This window comes from Macaca fascicularis, chromosome X, assembly GCF_037993035.2.
Source record: "Macaca fascicularis isolate 582-1 chromosome X, T2T-MFA8v1.1".
Classification (NCBI taxonomy): Eukaryota; Metazoa; Chordata; class Mammalia; order Primates; family Cercopithecidae; genus Macaca; species Macaca fascicularis.
In genome coordinates this window covers 80,784,136-80,801,408 of record NC_088395.1, presented here as the reverse complement: position 1 = coordinate 80,801,408, position 17,273 = coordinate 80,784,136, and the positions used below count along the sequence as shown (strand labels likewise).

The window sequence follows — 17,273 nt, the reverse complement described above, 5'->3', positions numbered from 1 at the left end:
AATTATAATGGCGGTGATGCAAACCTCCCCAGGTCCTAGGATAATTGGAGATTCCTGCCCATGCTCCTACCCAAACCCATCCCCCTAAATCAAGAAAACGGGTTGGTCTCTCATGGAATAAGTGAACGCCTAGAAACAGGAGATGATGGAGGCTCATGGTGGCAGGGAGGGATCAATGGTGACATGGCTCCTCTCCTGCCTGGGAAAGTGAGTCTCCACAGTTGACTAACATAATATCATCCATGAACAAGTAGCCATGAAGACCACAGTCGACAAACATGCACATACACAGACACGTAACAGGAGTTGGGCAAGACCACAGGATGCATGAGGGAGGCAAATGTTAGTTGCATCATTAGGTTGAAGAATGTTGTTAGAAGCGATAGGGATGGGCACAGGGAGATGCACAAGTTCTTGCCTTCTCCTGGGAAAATATCTGTTGCTACAGTGGCCGGTTTTCTTAAGCATCGACATTTGCATCTAAAGGTTCAAGCAGCTACCTTCTGGTTCCAGAGGCTGCCGATCTGTGGGCTGCACTTCAGATTTTTGCTATCTGGGGCTCTTTTGCATTTGCAATGATGAAGTTCTCCACCTGAGCTTCCTCATCTCCTGGATCCTGGGGCTTCTGATTGAAACTGCACTTGCATCTGTGACTTAGATGATGGAGGTTCGACTGGGCATGGTGGCTCACGCCTGTAATCCCAGCACTTTGGGAGGCCAAGGTGGGCAGATCACTTGAGGTCAGGAGTTCAAGACCAGCTGGCCAACATGGTGAAACCCTGTCTCTTCTAAAAATAAAAAAATTAGTGGGGCATGGTGGTGCATACCTGTAATCCCAGCTACTCGGGAGGCTGAGGCACAAGAATCACTTGAACCCAGAAAGCAGTGGTTGCAGTGTGAGATCCTGCCACTGCACTCCAGCCTGGGCAACAAATCAAGACTCTATGGAGGCTCACAAGCAGGAAGAGGACCATATCATACACCAGTCCCCCAATCCTCAGGGTCTGGTAGTTATCATGAAAAGGATCTATTTCCTTCTCCTTCTTAGCTGCACTGGCCAGGACCACAGGGACCAGCAGGCTGCATACAAAGATCAGTACCACCTCCATGGCATCTGCACAGCTGGTCCCCTCCAAGACAATCCTAGGAGGACATGCTAAGTCCTGAGGAGCCTTGGTTCTGTCTTACGGGTGTTCAATAGTGCCCAACCTCCCACTCCCTCCCTGTCCTGCAGGCAGCAGGAGCAGAGGCAGCAGTGGCAGCAACTTGGAAGGGCCTAACAGTGACCTCTGGGATTTGGGCCCTCAGAGGAATGCCAAGATATAGCCACAGTGTTCAGGCAAAAGCAGGGCAGCTGTGCTGTGCTGTGCTGTGCTGGGGCACTTTCATTGAAGCAGGCATGTCATGTCTGGTGGGGAGCCATGGAGGTGAGGGATCACGCAATGTGCAGCCTGCCCACTCCTCTGCATCACGACTGGGGTGCACAAAAGTTTCCTGCCTCCTCATTTCTTCCCTGACCTGTGGGTGGCAGGGGTTAAGGCAGCAGTAGCAGAGGCTACAGAGGGCCTATCGGTGGCTTCTGGGAGCTGGGGACCTTTGGGAGTTGAACTGTGCCAGAAATGTTAAGTTGGGGGCAGGGTTGGTTTGTTGGCGTTCTGCCCCCAAAGCAGGCAAGCCCTGTTTGGCAGGGTGCAGCAGAGGTGGGAGCCATGTGGTTTGTCATGTACCCATTCCTTCTTACCATGGCCATGGTATCTGTCCTAGGAGCATGTGAAAATGCCTGACCTCCCTCCTTGGCAGTGCAGCAGCACCTGGCTTAAGGCTGCTTGGGGATCAAAAGTCTGTTGAATTCCACATGGGCTTGAGTGGTACCTCTGCTCAGTCTCCAGGTGGCTCCCTGTGATAGTCTGGAGACCTGAGGGGAGTCAAGGGGGCTCTTCCATGACTTGGATTGTAATGGTCCAGGGTGGAGATGTGGAACCCCTTGAATCTCTCACTCACTCGCCCGTCTCCCATGTTAGGAAGCCTCTCTTGGCTCCACATCCATCCTGGCTAAGCATAGTGCCCAGCTTCATTCTCCTGTGTTCTCCATGGTTCCTATTGCTTCTCTGGTGAATTTCAGCATGCTCTCTTACATGATCCACTTGAAATGTGAGTATTTACTCACTATTTTAACTCCTCTCCATGAGGGAGGTGCCCACTGGCGGCTTCCAGTCAGCCATCTTGAATCAGAACCTGATTTTCATCTTAATTTCTTTGTTGATGCAATGGCTATTCGGGAGCATTTTGTTTGATTTACATGTATTTGTATAGTTCCCAAAGTTCCTCCTGGTATTGATTTCTAGTTTTATTTCATTGTGGTCTAAGAAGATACCCAATCTGGTTTCGATTTTTAAAAAATTTGTCGAGTCTTGCTTTGTGGCCTACCATATGGTTTATCCTGGAGGATGTTTTATGTGCTGATGAAAAGAATATATATTCTGCAGTTGCTAGATAGAATGTTTTGTAAACATCTGTTAGGTCAATTTGGTATAGAGTGCAGTTGAAATCCAACGCTTCTTTGTTGATATTCTGTTTAGATAATCTGTCTAATGTTGCAAATGGATTGTTTAATTTCCCCACTATTATTGTATTAGTCTATCTCTTTATATCTAGTAATTATTTATTTATTTATTTATTTATTTTGAGATGGAGTTTCACTCTTGTTGCCCAGGCTGGAGTGCAATGGTGCGATCTTGGCTCACCACAACCTCCGCCTCCCGGGTTCAAGAGATTCTCCTGCCTCAGCCTCCCAAGTAGCTGGGATTACAGGCTTGTGCCACCACCCTGGCTAATTTTGTATTTTTAGCCGAGACGGGGTTTCTCCATGTCAGGCTGGTCATGAACTCCCGACCTCAGGTGATCTGCCCGCCTCAGCCTCCCAAAGTGCTGGGATTACAAGCGTGAGCCACCGCACCCGGCCTCAAGGTTATTTTTGATGTTCGAGGTTTTGTTCCTGTCATACTGTCAATTGTTTTCTGGCTGTTTATATATTCTTTGTTCCTTAGGTTTTCTCCTATTGCTTATTGTTGGGGTTTGGTGGATTTCTGCAATGGTATAATTTGAGGCCGCCTTCTTCCTTCTTTGTGTGATGATTACTTTACCAGTGAGTTTTATCCTTTCATGTTTTTACGATGGCAAATGTCTTTTTTTTTTTCCCTAGATTTAGAACTTCCTTGACAATTACTTTTAAGGTTGATCTAGTGGTAACAAGTTTCCTCAGAGATTGCTTGCTTAGGACAGGCTGTGCAGATAACATTTTGATGGCATCTACCTTTCTCCAGGAACACAACTATGCCATTACAGTAATGACATCCTTTTTCAAGGAGATTCATCTGACACACTCAATAAGTATATATAAGTCCAATGTCATTTTTTACTTATAAATTAAAATTAACCATCACTCCTGTTAGTGCTTTCAAAAAACTTGTTCACAGCAACCTTTTTCATGCCTCCTGGAGTCTCTGGACCACTCATGATAGTCATTAGTTACTTCAGGGCTTCCAGTGCAAGAAATTCTCATGCTATGCACCATTAAAATAACACACGGCTGGCTAACTGGGCTGTCCTAGAAATAAAGGCTTTCACTTTATTTCTAATAACAAGTGTGGTGGCTCACACTTGTAATTCCAGGACTTTGGGAGGCTGAACCAGGCAGATCACTTGAGGTCAGGAGTTCGAGATCAGCCTGGCCATCATGGTGAAACCCCATCTCTACTAAAAATACAAAAATCAGCTGGGCATGGTGGTGCATGCCTGTAGTCCCAGCAACTTGGGTGGCTGAGGCACGAGAATCACTTGAACCCAGGAGGCAGAGGTAGAAATGAGCCAAGATCGAGCCTCTGAACTCCAGCCTGGGTGGCAGGGCAAGAGTGTCTCAAGAAATAAATAAACAAATAAATAATAGCTGGGCATGGTGGCTCACGCCTGTAACCTCAGCACTTTGGGAGGCTGAGGCAGGCGGATCACATGAGGTCGGGACTTCGAGACCAGCCTGATCAACATGGAGAAACCCCATCTCTACTAAAAGAATACAATATTAGCTGGGTGTGGTGGCGCATACCTGTAATCCCAGCTATTTGGGAGGCTGAGGCAGGAGAATCACTTGAACCCAGGAGGCGAAGGTTGCGGTGAGCCGAGATCATGCCATTGCACTCCAGCCTGGGCAACAAGAGTGAAACTCAGTCTCAAATAAATAAATAAAATAAAATAAAACAAATAGAGGCTCTCATGGACCCTGAGCCTGTGACCCTGTGATCTTCCATACCCAGCTGTCCATTATCCTTTGGGTCATGGAGTGAGCACCTCACAAGCTCGGCCTGGCTACTGAGGCCTCCTTGAGACAGAATTGAGCCAAACCTGGGCCTTCTGGTATATTCCACCTGCAGAAAGGGGTGGCTTCTCCTGTCCTTTGTCCCTTGACAAATTCCGGGGTGCTAAAGGACATTATTCCTCTCCCAGACTTCTGGAGTACCTAGGAAGTCCCTTGGGATAAACTGAGCGAACAGCAATGAGAGTTCAGACTCAGCAAACAGCACTTCTAACTATCATACATGACACAGCTTAATGAAATGTTATTTTTTCTATCCCTTAGCCTGGATGTCCCTAACGAAGGACCAGGCCTAAGGAACAACACACTTAGCCAAACTTCAAGCAGTCATCTTAGCACTAGATGCCCTAATCAACAAATGATCTCATCTTCATATTTATTATAAATTATTAGGCCATTACCTAATAATTGTTCCCTTCAAGGTTCAACTCTGGGAACCTCTTGCTGCACAAACACTCAAATTATAAATCAAAATCACCCATCTTCACCTATACTAAGGCCACAATGCAAGACCTTGCCAGGACACTCCTTATTCCCTTCAGAGTTACAGACTTTAGTAATATTAACCAAAACACAAATTTTACTTGTTATACTATACCATGCTGGGCTCTTGGAAAAGGCATTAAACACTCAATTAAACTTTTATGCACTGATAGGTTCCAAATAATTGATTTAATTGGGCGACACAATGATGTCCTCAAACAATTTCTTTTCTTTTCTTTTTTTTTTTTTTTTTTTTTGAGACGGAGTTTCATTCTTGTTGCCCAGGCTGGAGTGCATTGGCATGATCTCAGCTCACTGCAACCTCCACCTCCTGAGTTCAAGTGATTCTCCTGCCTCAGCCTCCTGAGTAGCTGGGATTACAGGTGCCCGCCACCAATGCCTGGCTAGTTTTTTTTGTATTTTTAGTAGAGATGGGGTTTCACCATGTTGGTCAGGCTGGTCTCGAACTCCTGACCTTAAGCGATCCATCTGCCTCGACCTCCCAAAGTGCTGGTATTACAGGCGTGAGCCACCGCACCTGGCAACAATTTCTTTTCAAATTCCAGTCCAACAAATACACTCCTAAAGCTCTCTAATTTGCCCCAGGCCTTAGTCTATTTTTTGAAATAATTTTTTTATCTTACTCCCACCCCATAAAGGCTGGAGACCAGATCGAAGACACTTACTCTTCTCAGACTCATTAACCATAGCTTTTCCCATAGACCAGACAGCTTCACATACGATAGGGTACCATTTGAACCTAAATTTCCACCTAAAACAAAACTCTATCAGGTGCAACTGCACACTATTCTGTTGATTGTTGGTCTTCTTACCAGTGGTTTGGGTCCTTTAATTGGTTTAGAACCAGAAGCCCAAACCCTCCAGTAGATGACTGTTTCAAGTAAACATGAAAAATGCTGAGGCCCACATCTACTTGAGTGGGTACCCACTTGTAAAGGATACCCAGTCCCATATCCTAGATGACCTTGTCTTGGCCCAAAATCTCACCTATGGAGATGACATAGCTTCAGAGGAAATTGCCCCAACTCAAAACTTTACTGCTGGGTATGACATTGCCGCAGACAGTATCACCCAACTCAAGACCTCGGTATTGGGAATGACTCTGCCTCTGTGCTGCAGAGTACTTCCCCAATTGCACTAAACCTGCACTCTAGTGATGTCCATGGACTGCTTCTCCTAAGACACAAATGGACGTAGGACTTTTTTTGCTTAGTCCATGATTCTAGTATGTTTCTTGCTCTCTGTTACCCTCACACTCTCATACCTACAAGGGACTCTGATACATGTTACTAAAATTAATGGAGATTAATACTTTCCCCAGGAAACACCAGCCCCTATATTCATCAACCCTTTGACACCCTAGGGGAGGACTACCCACTCCCTGATGTCTTTTTTTTTTTTTTTTTTTTTGAGACGGAGTCTTGCTCTGCCGCCCAGGCTGGAGTGCAGTGGCCGGATCTCAGCTCACTGCAAGCTCCGCCTCCTGGGTTCACGCCATTCTCCTGCCTCAGCCTCCCGAGTAGCTGGGACTACAGGCGGCCGCCACCGCGCCCGGCTAGTTTTTTGTATTTTTTTAGTAGAGACGGGGTTTCACCATGTTAGCCAGGATGGTCTCGATCTCCCGACCTCGTGATCCGCCCGTCTCGGCCTCCCAAAGTGCTGGGATTACAGGCTTGAGCCACCGCGCCCGGCCTCCCTGATGTCTTTTTCTACTACCACCCTCCAGCTTTCCACCACGGTTTCTCACCTTGCAAATATAACCACGACAACCTCTCTTTCTCCTTAAAGTTAATATATCTTCACCATTCAACTACAGCTTCTTTAGACTTAAAATATAATGCTGAGGCACGAATGGGTGGATTGTAGAAAATTCTTAAAATTTTATGTTGCCTCAATATCCATTTTGAATATAATTTTATTTTAATATTATTATTATTTATTGAGACGGAGTCTCATTCTGTCACCCAGTCTGGACTGTAGTGGTGCAATCTCGGCTCACTGCAGCTTCCACCTCCCGGGTTCAAGCGATTCTCCTGCCTCAGTGTCCTGATTAGCTGGGATTACAGGCACGCGCCACCACACTCGGCTAATTTTTGTATTTTTAGCAGAGATGGGGTTTCACCATGTTGGCCAGGCTGGTCTGGAACTCCTGACCTCAAGTGATCCACCCACCTCGGCTTCCCAAAGTGCTGGGATTGCAGGCATGAGCCACCCCTGGCCACCTGACCAGAATCTAAGTAAAAATCTTTGAACTTGTTTCCTACTGTGGTATGTATTGATTTTTTACCTTCCACCCGAAGAACTTGGGGCTGCTCCAGGCTGAGTTTTGCCCAGGATGCTGGCGAGAAAATCATATCTGGCTCCCAGTAGCAGAGTGATGGCAAGCATGGCATAAATTGTACACAAGTCAGACAACAGTCACAGTGGTCTGGTCTCTACCAGTATAAACAAGTTTCCTGTGTGAGGGCACTCCCCTGGTTACAGGTCAGACAGCTAGGCATTAGGCTGTCAACCAGGTAAAAGAAGTATCCCACGAAAGGCACACTGTAAACACCCATGTCTAACTCCCTTTCATGTTCCCCTAGGTCAAGGTTGCTAGCCACTCTAGTACTGGAACCTTAATTTAACTGGGGGGGGGGGGTCTCAAAACAACGTCCTATGTCTCCTTATTGATTTACTTTCTATAGAATGTGTTCATTGTTGAAAGTGAGTTATTGAAGTTCTTTACTTTTATTATATTATAGTTTGTCTCTCTCTTCAGATCTATTAACATTTGCTTTATATATTTAAGTGCTCCAATATTAGTTGCGTGCGTGTGTGTGTGTGTGTGTATGCTTATTTTTTTTTTTTTTTTTTTTTTTTTGAGACTGAGTCTTGCTCTGTCACCCAGGCTGGAGTGCGGTGGTGAGATCTCGCCTCACTGCAAATTTTGCTTCCCAGGTTCAAGCAATTCTCCTGTCTTACCCTCCCAAGTAGCTGAGATTACAGGTGTAAACCACCACACCTGGGTAATTTTTGTATTTTTGGTAGAGATGGGGTTTCACCATGTTGGCCAGGCTGGTCTCGAACTCCTGACCTCAAGTGATCTGCCTGCCCTAGGCCTCCCAAAGTGCTGGGATTACAGGCATGAGCCACCATGCCCGGCTGGTACATGTACATTTATATTTGTTATATCCTTTTAATGAACTGACCCCTTTATCATTACAGTGTGATCTCCCTTGTCTCTTTTTATAGTTTTTGACTTCAAGTCTATTTTGTCTAATATAAATACAGTGTGCTCTGCTCTCTTTTGATTCCATCTGCATAGAATATCTTTTTCCATCCCTTTACTGTGTGTGTTTTCCTACAGGCAAAGTGCATTTATTGTAGGTAGCCTATAGCTGGGGCTTTTTTTTTTTTTTTTTTTTTTTTTTTTGGCTGTAAAAAAACTCATTCAGCCACTCTTTCTTTTGACTGGAGAATTTAATCCAATTACACTAGGGTAATTATTCATAGGTAAGGACTTACTACTGCCATTTTGTTAGTTATTTTCTGGTTATTTTGTAGATCCTTTGTTTCTTTCTTCCTGTCTTTTCTTCCTTTGTAATTATATGATTTTATCTATTAGCATGCTTTCATTCCTTACTATTTATTTATTTATTTAATTTTTTTTTTGAGACAGAGTCTTACTCTGTTTTCCAGGCTGGAGTGCAGTGGCATGCTCATGGCACACCACAGCCTCGACCTCCTGGGCTCAAGTAATCCTCCTGCCTCAGCCTCTGAGTAGCCAGGACTACAGGTATGCACTACCAAACCTGGCTAATTTTTTAAAAACATTTCTGTAGAGAGGGGGTCTTACTGTGTTACCCAGGCTGCTTTCAAACTCCTGGCATCAAGGAATACTCTACTTCAGCCTCCCAAAGTGCTAGGATTAGAGATGTGAGCCACTATGTCTGACTCATTTCTTACTTTTTCTATTTTGTGTATCTACTATAGGTTTTTGCTTTGTCGTTACCATGAGGCTTGCATAAAACTTCTTATAGTTATAACAGTCTCTTTTATGCTGATAACAGCTTAACTTAGACACATAAAAATACTCTACGTTTGCCGGGTGCAGTGACTCACACCTGTAATCCTAGCACTTTGGGAGGCCGAGGCGGGCGGATTACTTGAGGTCAGGTTCGAGACAAGCCTGGCCAACATGGTGAAACTCCATCTTTACCAAAAAATACAAAAACAGCCGGTCTTGGTGGCATGTGCCTGTAATCCCAGCTACTTGGGAGGCTGAGGCATGACAATCGCTTGAACCCAGGAGGTAGAGGTTGCAGTGAGCTGAGATTGCACCACTGCACTCCAGCCTGGGTGACAGAGTGAGACCTTGTCTCAAAAAAACCAAAAAACCAAAAAACCAAAAAAAAAAAAAAACCCAAAACTCTACGTTTTATTCTGTTCCCTCCCTCATTTAAAAATTTTTATGTCACAATTTACATATATTTATATTGTGTATCCCTTAACAAATTATTGCAGCTATTATTATTTTTATTATTTTTCAGAAAGGGTCTTACTCTGTCACCCAGGCTGCAGTGCAGTGGTACCATCATGGCTCACTGCATCCTCTAACTGTTGAATTCAAGCAATCCTCCCGCCTCAGCCTCCCAAGTAGCTAGGACCACAGACATGTGGCACCACTCCACCTAATTTAAAAAAAATTTTCTTGTAGAGACAAGGTCTCACTATGTTGCCCAGGCTGGTCTTGAACTCCTGAGCTCAAGCGATCCTCCCACCTCAGCCTCCCAAGGTGCTACTATTATTTTAATAGTTTTGTCTTACAACCTTCATACTAAAAATAAAAATGATTTACAAACCACCATGATTACACTATTAGAGCATTTGATCTTTCACTTACTTTTGTTTTGTTTTATTTTTGAAATGGAGTCTCACTATGTTGCCCAAGCTAGAGTGCAGCAGCGCAATCTTGCCTCACTGCAGCCTCTGCCTCCTACGTTCAAGCAATTCTTGTGCCTCGGCATCCCGAGTAGCTGGGATTACAGGTGTGTGCCACCATGCCTGGCTGATTTTTTGTACTTTTAGTAGAGACGGGGTTTCACCATGTTGGCCAGGCTGGTCTGGAACTCCTGACCTCTAGTGATTTGCCCACCTTGGCCTCCTAAAGTGTTGAGATTACAGACGTGAGCCGCTGTGCCCAACCTCATCTTTATTTCTAAAGGACAGCTTTGCCAAATACAGTATTGCTGGTTGGCAGTTTTCTTTCTGCACTTTGGATATCTCATCCAAGTTTCTTCTGGTCTGTAAGGTCTCTGCTGAGAAATCTCCTGCTAGCCTTATTGGAAAAATCATTATATGTTATCTGTTTCTTTTTTCCTGCTGCTTTTAGAATTTTTTCTTTGTCTTTGATTTTTGACAGTTTCATTATAATATGTTTTGATGTAGTCTTATTATATTTGGATTGACTCTGATTGGAAACTTTTGACCTTCCTGTATTTGGATATTTACATCTTTTCCAAATTTGAATTTTTTTCTGCTATTATTTCTTTAAATAAGCTTTCTTCCTCCTCCTCCTCCTCCTCCTCCTCCTCCTCCTCCTCCTCCTCCTCCTCCTCCTTCTTCTTCTTCTTCTTCTTCTTCTTCTTCTTCTTCTTCTTCTTCTTCTTCTTCTTCTTCTTCTTCTTCTTCCTCTCTCTCTCTCTCTTTCTCTCTCTCTCTCTCTCTTTTTCATTTGAGACACAGTTTTGCTTTTGTTGCCCAGGCTGGAGTGCAGTGATGCAATCTCGGCTCATTGCAACCTCCGCCTCCTGTGTTCCAGTGATTCTCCTGACTCAGCCTCTCAAGTAGCTGGGATTACAGGCACCTGCCACCATGCCCAGCTAATTTTTGTATTTTTAGTAGAGACAGGGTTTCACCATGTTGGCCAGGCTGGTCTCGAACTCCTGACCTCAGGTGATCCACCTGCCTCAGCTTCCCAAAGTGCTGGGATTATAGGTGTGAGCCACCACACCCAGCCTGTTCTTCTCTTTAATGAACTTCCATAACTTGAATATTTGTTCTTTTGATGTTATCTCATAAATGTAGTAAGCTTTCTTCATTCCTTTCCTTCTTTAGCCTCGGATGATATATTTTCAAATTTCTAGTCTTATGAGTTCACAGATTTCCTCTTCATTTCATTCCTTTTACTTTTCAGCTTCAGAATTTGTTTGATTTTTTAAAAAATTAATTTCAATCTCAGTTAAATTTCTTCTTTTAGTCATTATTACTTTTAATTGTTTTCTTTAAGCTGTTGAACGTTTTTTTTTTTTTTTTTTTTTTTTGGAGACTGGGTAGGTCTCACTCTGTCACCCAGGCTGGAGTGCAGTGGTGAGATCTTAGCTCACTGCAACCTCCACCGCAGGGCTCAAGTGATCCACCTCAACCTCCCAAGTAGCTGGGACTACAGGTGTGCACCATTAAACCCGACTAATTTTTTTTGTATGTTTATTACAGACAGGTTCTCACCATGTTGTCCAGGCTGGTCTTGAATTCCTGAGCTAAAGCAATTGGCCCCCCTCGGCCTCCCAAAGTGGTGGGATTATAAGCATGAGACACTGCGCCAGCCTGAACTTTCTTAAATAATTATTTTGAATTGTTTGCCAGGCAGTGTGTATATCTCTATTTCTTTGGGGTCAGCTACTGAGAAACTATTATTATTATTATTTTTGAGATGGATTCTTCCTCTGTTGCCCAGGTTGGAGTGCGGTGGCATGATCTCGGCTCACTGCAACCTCCAACTCCCGGGTTCAAGCAATTCTCTGCCTCAGCCTCCCAAGTAGCTGGGATTACAGGCACCCGCCACCATGCCTGGCTAATTTTTGTATTTTTTTTTTTTTAGTAGAGATGGGGTTTCACCTTCTTGGCCAGGCTGGTCTTGAACTGCTGACCTCATGATCCACCCGCCTCGGCCTCCCAAAGTGCTGAGATTATAGGCGTGAGCCACTGCGCCTGGCCTACTGAGAGATTATTGTGTTCTTTTGGTGAAGTTATGTCTCCTTGGTGTTTCATGTTTCTTGTTGCCTTCAGTTGATGTCTGTGGATTTGAACAATTTGGGCCTTGTTTCAGTTTTTATAGAATGCTTTGCCTGGGAAAGCCCTTCACCAATCAGCTCATCCAAATATTCTCGGCAGGCTCTCAGGCGTGATTTGAAGAAAACCTTGCTGCTGGAGTCCTTGAACAAGCTGGCCTACGCCTGGGTCAGTAGGTAGACAGGCCTGACTCCTACACCTGCAGGGTTGAGTCTGGGCCTGCATCCACTTGGGTGAATCTGTTAATTGGGACTGCACTGTTGAGCCCAGAGCCTGGGTCCATGAGTCTGAGGCTGAGACCTGTGTCTCCAGGGGCAAGCCTGAAGCCTGGTCCACAGAGGCTGACCTAGCACTTGGTAGGGTGGGGCTTAGGCCTACATCTACAGGGGCTGGGCAGGTGCTGGGATGATCCTGGAGCCTGAGTCCACAAGCACTGGCTTGGCACTGGGGCTGGCCTGGACCCTGAGTCCATGGTGCAGGTCTGGGTCCTGGGTCCACAGGGCCTGGCCTGGATCCTATGTCTGCAGATATAGTCTTGAAGCCTCAGTCCATGGGGTCTAGCCTGGCACTGGAGTCTACTGCAGTGGGCCTTGACCCTGGGTCTGTTGGAACAAGCCTGGATCTTGTGTTTTCTGGAGCCTGTTTCCACTGGGATCAACCTGGGCTAACCTGGTGCTGGGGCTGGTGTAAAGCCTAGGTTCACAGGGTCTAGTCTGAAGCCTAGGACTATGGGAACTGGCCTCGTGCCTGCAGATCCTGGGGCTGGTCTTAAGCACGGGGCTGTCAGGCTCAGTCTGGAGCTCACGTCCACTTGTCCCAGCCTGGAGGCTGGGTGTGTAGGTGCTGGCCTAGATGCTAAGACTGTGAGGGCTGGCCTGGGTTTGGGGGACTTGAGGGTTCCTGTGACCTGGATACACTGGGGCAATCTTTAAGCTTGTGTCTGTAGGGGCAAATCCAGCACAGGGGCCTACTGGGAAAGGCCTAGACCCTGGGTCTGCTGAAGCATGAAGCCACAGGGTCCAGCTGGAGTGTGAGGTCATGGGGACTGGCCTGGTGCTGGGCAGGCCTGGAGCCTGTGTCTGTGGGTGCCCGCCTGGTGTTTGAGTCCAGCATTGCTGACATGGTGCTGGAGCAAGTCTGAAACCTGGCACCACAGGGGCTGGCCTGGAGGTGGGTTTGTGGTTGCCAGCCTGATGACTACAGTTGCAGGGAACAGCTGATTGCTGGGGTGGAACTGAAGATTGGGACTATGGGGCTGGCCTAGTGGTGAGCTGGTCTGGAGCCTGGGGCTGCTGGGATTGGCCTGGCTCACTGAGGTTTTTTTAAATGTGTAGATTAATGAGTCTTATCAAATTTGGGAAGTTGTTTTTTTTTTTTTTAACCATTATTTCTCCTTTTTAAAATTATCTTTTATTATTTTTATTTTTTTATGCTAGTTCACTCTGTCTCCACCTGAAACTTCCATACTATGTATGTTGGCATCTTGATGGTGTTCCATAGGTCCCTCACATTTTGTTCATTTCTCTTAATTCTTTTTATTTGTGCCCCTTAGACTGAATAATTTCACTTGACCTATTCAAGTTGATTCTTTCTATTGGCTGCTCAAATTTTCTGTTGATTGCCTAGAATGAATTTTTTGTTTCAGTTATTGCATTTTCAGCTCCAGAATTTCTATTTGGTTCCTTTTTATAAATGCTATTTCTAATTTATAATTTCTGTTTGTTGAGACATCATTCTCTCGGTGTTTTTTAGTTCTTTGTCTGTTGTTTCTTTTACGTCTTTGAGCATATTTGAAATACTTAATTTAAATTCCTTGTCTAGTGGAGTGAGGTCAGCATGATGTCAGTGTAGGAGATTCAGCCTTCCTCTCCCTGTGAAGAACAATTCTGCAACTATCCATGAACCAAAATATCTCTGGAAGAGGCTAGGATCCACTTAAGGTGACACAACAATACAGTAGAAGAGAAAACTCAAAAAGAGCCACACAAAAATGGTAATAAGAACAACTTCATTTTACCTCCATCACTCCATCCTCCATGCTGACACTGCTCAGCATGGAGAGGGACCTCCCTAGCTTGAGTTTGCCTTGCAAGACAAAGCAGAGCAAGGTATATAACCAGTTTTGCCGGTATTTTAGGACGCTGCCTATATGACTAGCTTCAGTTTCAGCCCACCCAGATCTCTGGTGGTAACCTGCATACCTGAGATATCTGGAGACAGCCGAGAACAAAGACAAGGGATGAGGTTTTATTTTAATTTTAATTTTTATTTATTTATTTTTTGAGACAGAGTCTTGCTCTGTCGCCTAGGCTGGAGTGCAATGGCATCATCTCAGCTCACTGCAACCTCCACCTCCCAAGTTCAAGTGATTCTCCTGCCTCAGCCTCCCGAGTAGCTGGGATTACAGGCGCCCACCACCATGCCCGGCTAATTTGTGTATTTTTAGTAGAGATGGGGTTTCACCGTGTTGGCCAGGCTGGTCTCAAATGCCTGACCTCAGGTGATCCGCCCGCCTCGGCCTCCCAAAGTGCTGGGATTACAGGTGTGAGACACCGCGCCTGTCCTGCATGAGCTCTTTCAGGATCAGTCAAAAGGTGCAAGTTATTGTGACCCTCAGTGGCCTACCTGACATGGGAAAGCAGCAGACTTCTCCACTGAGGACCCAAACAGCCCCTGGAGCTGCTGTGTAGACTCCACAGCCTTAACTGCTGAAGATTCCTCAGTGTTTGAAATTGTGGAGCCCAGCAGCTTGTCCTGCAGAGGAACATAGCAGCTTTTACTACTGAGAAAAACAAATGCCAGCACACCAGCAATAAACCCCCCTGCCACTTTTGCTACTGAAGGCCTTGCAGTTTTCTTCACATTCATAGTCTAAGGTGCTGGAGTCACCTCCCCTTCCCATTCCCAGGAGCCGTCTAGGGCAGGATTGCTATTGCTGCAGTTTCCTCAGCCTGGTGACACAACCCAGGAGCCTTGAAGTCTTTAGGTGCCTAACCAACCACGCTCCTCCCCAAAGCCACCTGAACTGCTCCTGTTGTGGTTGTCCCAGCCCAGGGTACCACTGCAGTGGCCTTCATATACTCCAGGTGCCTAAGACAACCATGCTTTCCAAAGCCACCCCTGATGTTACTTACATGGGTGCTCTGGCCCAGAGATCCAGTGCAGCTATTGCACCTGTGCCTGCAAAGAGCCCCAAAGCCCCTCACCTCAGGAATTGACCCCACATACACTCAAGATTGATCTCTGCAGGACTACTGCATGCTGCCAGCCCTGGCTCCTATAGTGGTTCATGCATAAGCTGCTGGCCCTGCCCCATTGGTCCTGCATTTATCACTATGCTGCACATGCCTACCCACCTCCAGTTGAGCCCTGCAGTTGCCACATACACACATGCGGACAGCCTGACCCCTGTTGCCACATGCATCTGGCCTTTGTGATCAGGCATGGGCAACCTGCAGCACCTACCACCACATGTACGCTCACATTCAGGCCCAACTTCAGCATATGACCCAAGCTCTTGCTACCATGTGTGAGGCTACAACAGGCTGCTGCAACCAGACTCCACGGTGGAGCATGTGCACACTTTCGGCTCTGGCCTCCACTGCTGCCAGCCCCAGACCCTAGCTGTTTGTCACATATACATAGCTGAGGACCCCAACAGCCCTCATAATCTTTGCGAACCTCCCACAGCTCTTGACACAAAGGACCATGCAGTTGCCAATGACTCATGCATGCCTGAGCTGACTAGACTCAGCTCCCACCCGCCGCCACACCACCAGACCCAGAGCCACACTATGCCCTCACATTTGGTTTCCTATGGTCTAGATCCAGTGCCACAGTGCACCTAGTATGTCTCCCTTTTTCCTTCTTAGGTAAAGGACTTTCCTTGTCAAAGCCAGGCCATAATGTCTGAAAGTGGTGACTGCTGTTTCAAAAGTGCAGACACCTTTGCAAGACTACAAGGATGAGGAAGAATCAGGGAAACATGACATTGCCAGAAAAACACAATAAACTTCCAGTGAGTGACCACGAAGAATTGGAGGTACATGAATTGCCTGACAAAGTATTCAAAACAATTGTTCTAAAGAAGCTCAGCAAATTACAAAAAAACAAATAATTTTAAAGATCAGGAAGACAGAATATGAACAAAACAAGAAGGTAGGCAGAGATTCAAAACTTGAAAAAAGAACCAGATAAATTTTCAAGCTGAAAAATATGATGACTGAAGTAAAAAATACCAAAGATACTTCAACAGCAGACTACATCAAGCAGAATAACAAATAAGTGAATGCAAATATAGATGATTGGAAATCATCCAGTCGGAGGAGAAAAAGAAAAAAAATGAAAAGGTATTAAGAAAGCCTACAGGTCTATGGGACACCACCAAGAAAATTACTATTTGCATACTGAAATTACAGATAGTGAAGAGAGCAAGAAAGAGGCAGACAGCTTATTTAAAGAAATAATGGCCAAAAAGTTCCCATCTGGGAAAAGAGAATATTGAATTACAAGAAGCTCAGGAATATGCAATTAAATTCAACCAAAAGAAGAGTTCATCAAGACACATTATAATCAAATTATCAAAATTCAAAAACTAAGAAAGAATTCTCAAAGGAGCAGAAGAAGCATATCACATACAAGGAAGCTTTAATATGGCTACCATCAGATTTCTCAGCAGAAACCTTACAGGCCAGGAGAGAGTGTGAGGATATATTCTAAGTGTTAAAGTCAAAAGTCGTCAACTAAGACTACTATTATCAGCAAAGCTGTCTTTCAGAATTAAATGAGAAATAAAGACTTTCCCAGACATAAGCTGAGGGAATTCATCAACACAAGGCCTGCCTGAGAGGAAATGCTAAATAAAGTTTTCCAATCTGAAAGAAGAAGACATTAATTAATGAAATGAAAAGATATGAAAGTATAAAACTTACCAGTAAAAGTAAACACATGGTCAAATTCAGAATACTCTTAAACTGTAATCATTGTTCCAAAGTTTTATCATATTGGTGTGGGCAATAACGTTTTAGATATGAACACAAAAGCAGAGGGAATAAAAGCGAAAATAGACAAATGGGATTACATGTAACTAAAAAACTTCTGCATAGGCAAGGAAACAATGATCAGAGTGAGAGACAACCTTTGGAATAGGAGAATATATCTGTAAACCATACATCCAGTAAGGAGTTAATATCCAGTATACAGAAGGAACTCAAAGAACTCAATATCAAGAAAACAAAAAGCTCAATTAAAAAATGGGCACAGAATCTGGATAGACATTTTTCAAAATAAGACTTACAAATGGCCAACAGGCCGGGTGCGGTGGCTCATGCCTGTAATCCCAGCACTT

At 45.0% G+C, this 17,273-nt stretch overlaps 1 protein-coding gene across 1 annotated transcript; it reads right to left on the bottom strand.

Annotated features, from left to right (window-relative positions):
• Window positions 1-538: 538 nt before the first annotated feature.
• On the bottom strand, window positions 539-1,109 carry LOC123570974 (putative FXYD domain-containing ion transport regulator 8). Its single transcript, XM_045383482.3, has 2 exons — window positions 957-1,109; window positions 539-673 (listed from the first exon to the last, which is right to left on the bottom strand). The coding sequence occupies exons 1-2, from the start codon at window positions 1,107-1,109 to the stop codon at window positions 539-541; spliced, it is 288 nt and encodes a 95-aa protein (XP_045239417.2).
• Between the last annotated feature and the right edge of the window lie 16,164 nt (window positions 1,110-17,273).

Excerpts from the sequence above, each read along its gene's own strand:
- LOC123570974 (XM_045383482.3), bottom strand. The coding sequence starts at position 1,109 with ATGGAGGTGGTACTGATCTTTGTATGCAGCCTGCTGGTCCCTGTGGTC. Across the intron at positions 674-956 it reads ATATGGTCCTCTTCCTGCTT|TCGAACCTCCATCATCTAAG; the intron begins GTGAGCCTCCAT and ends CACCATGCCCAG.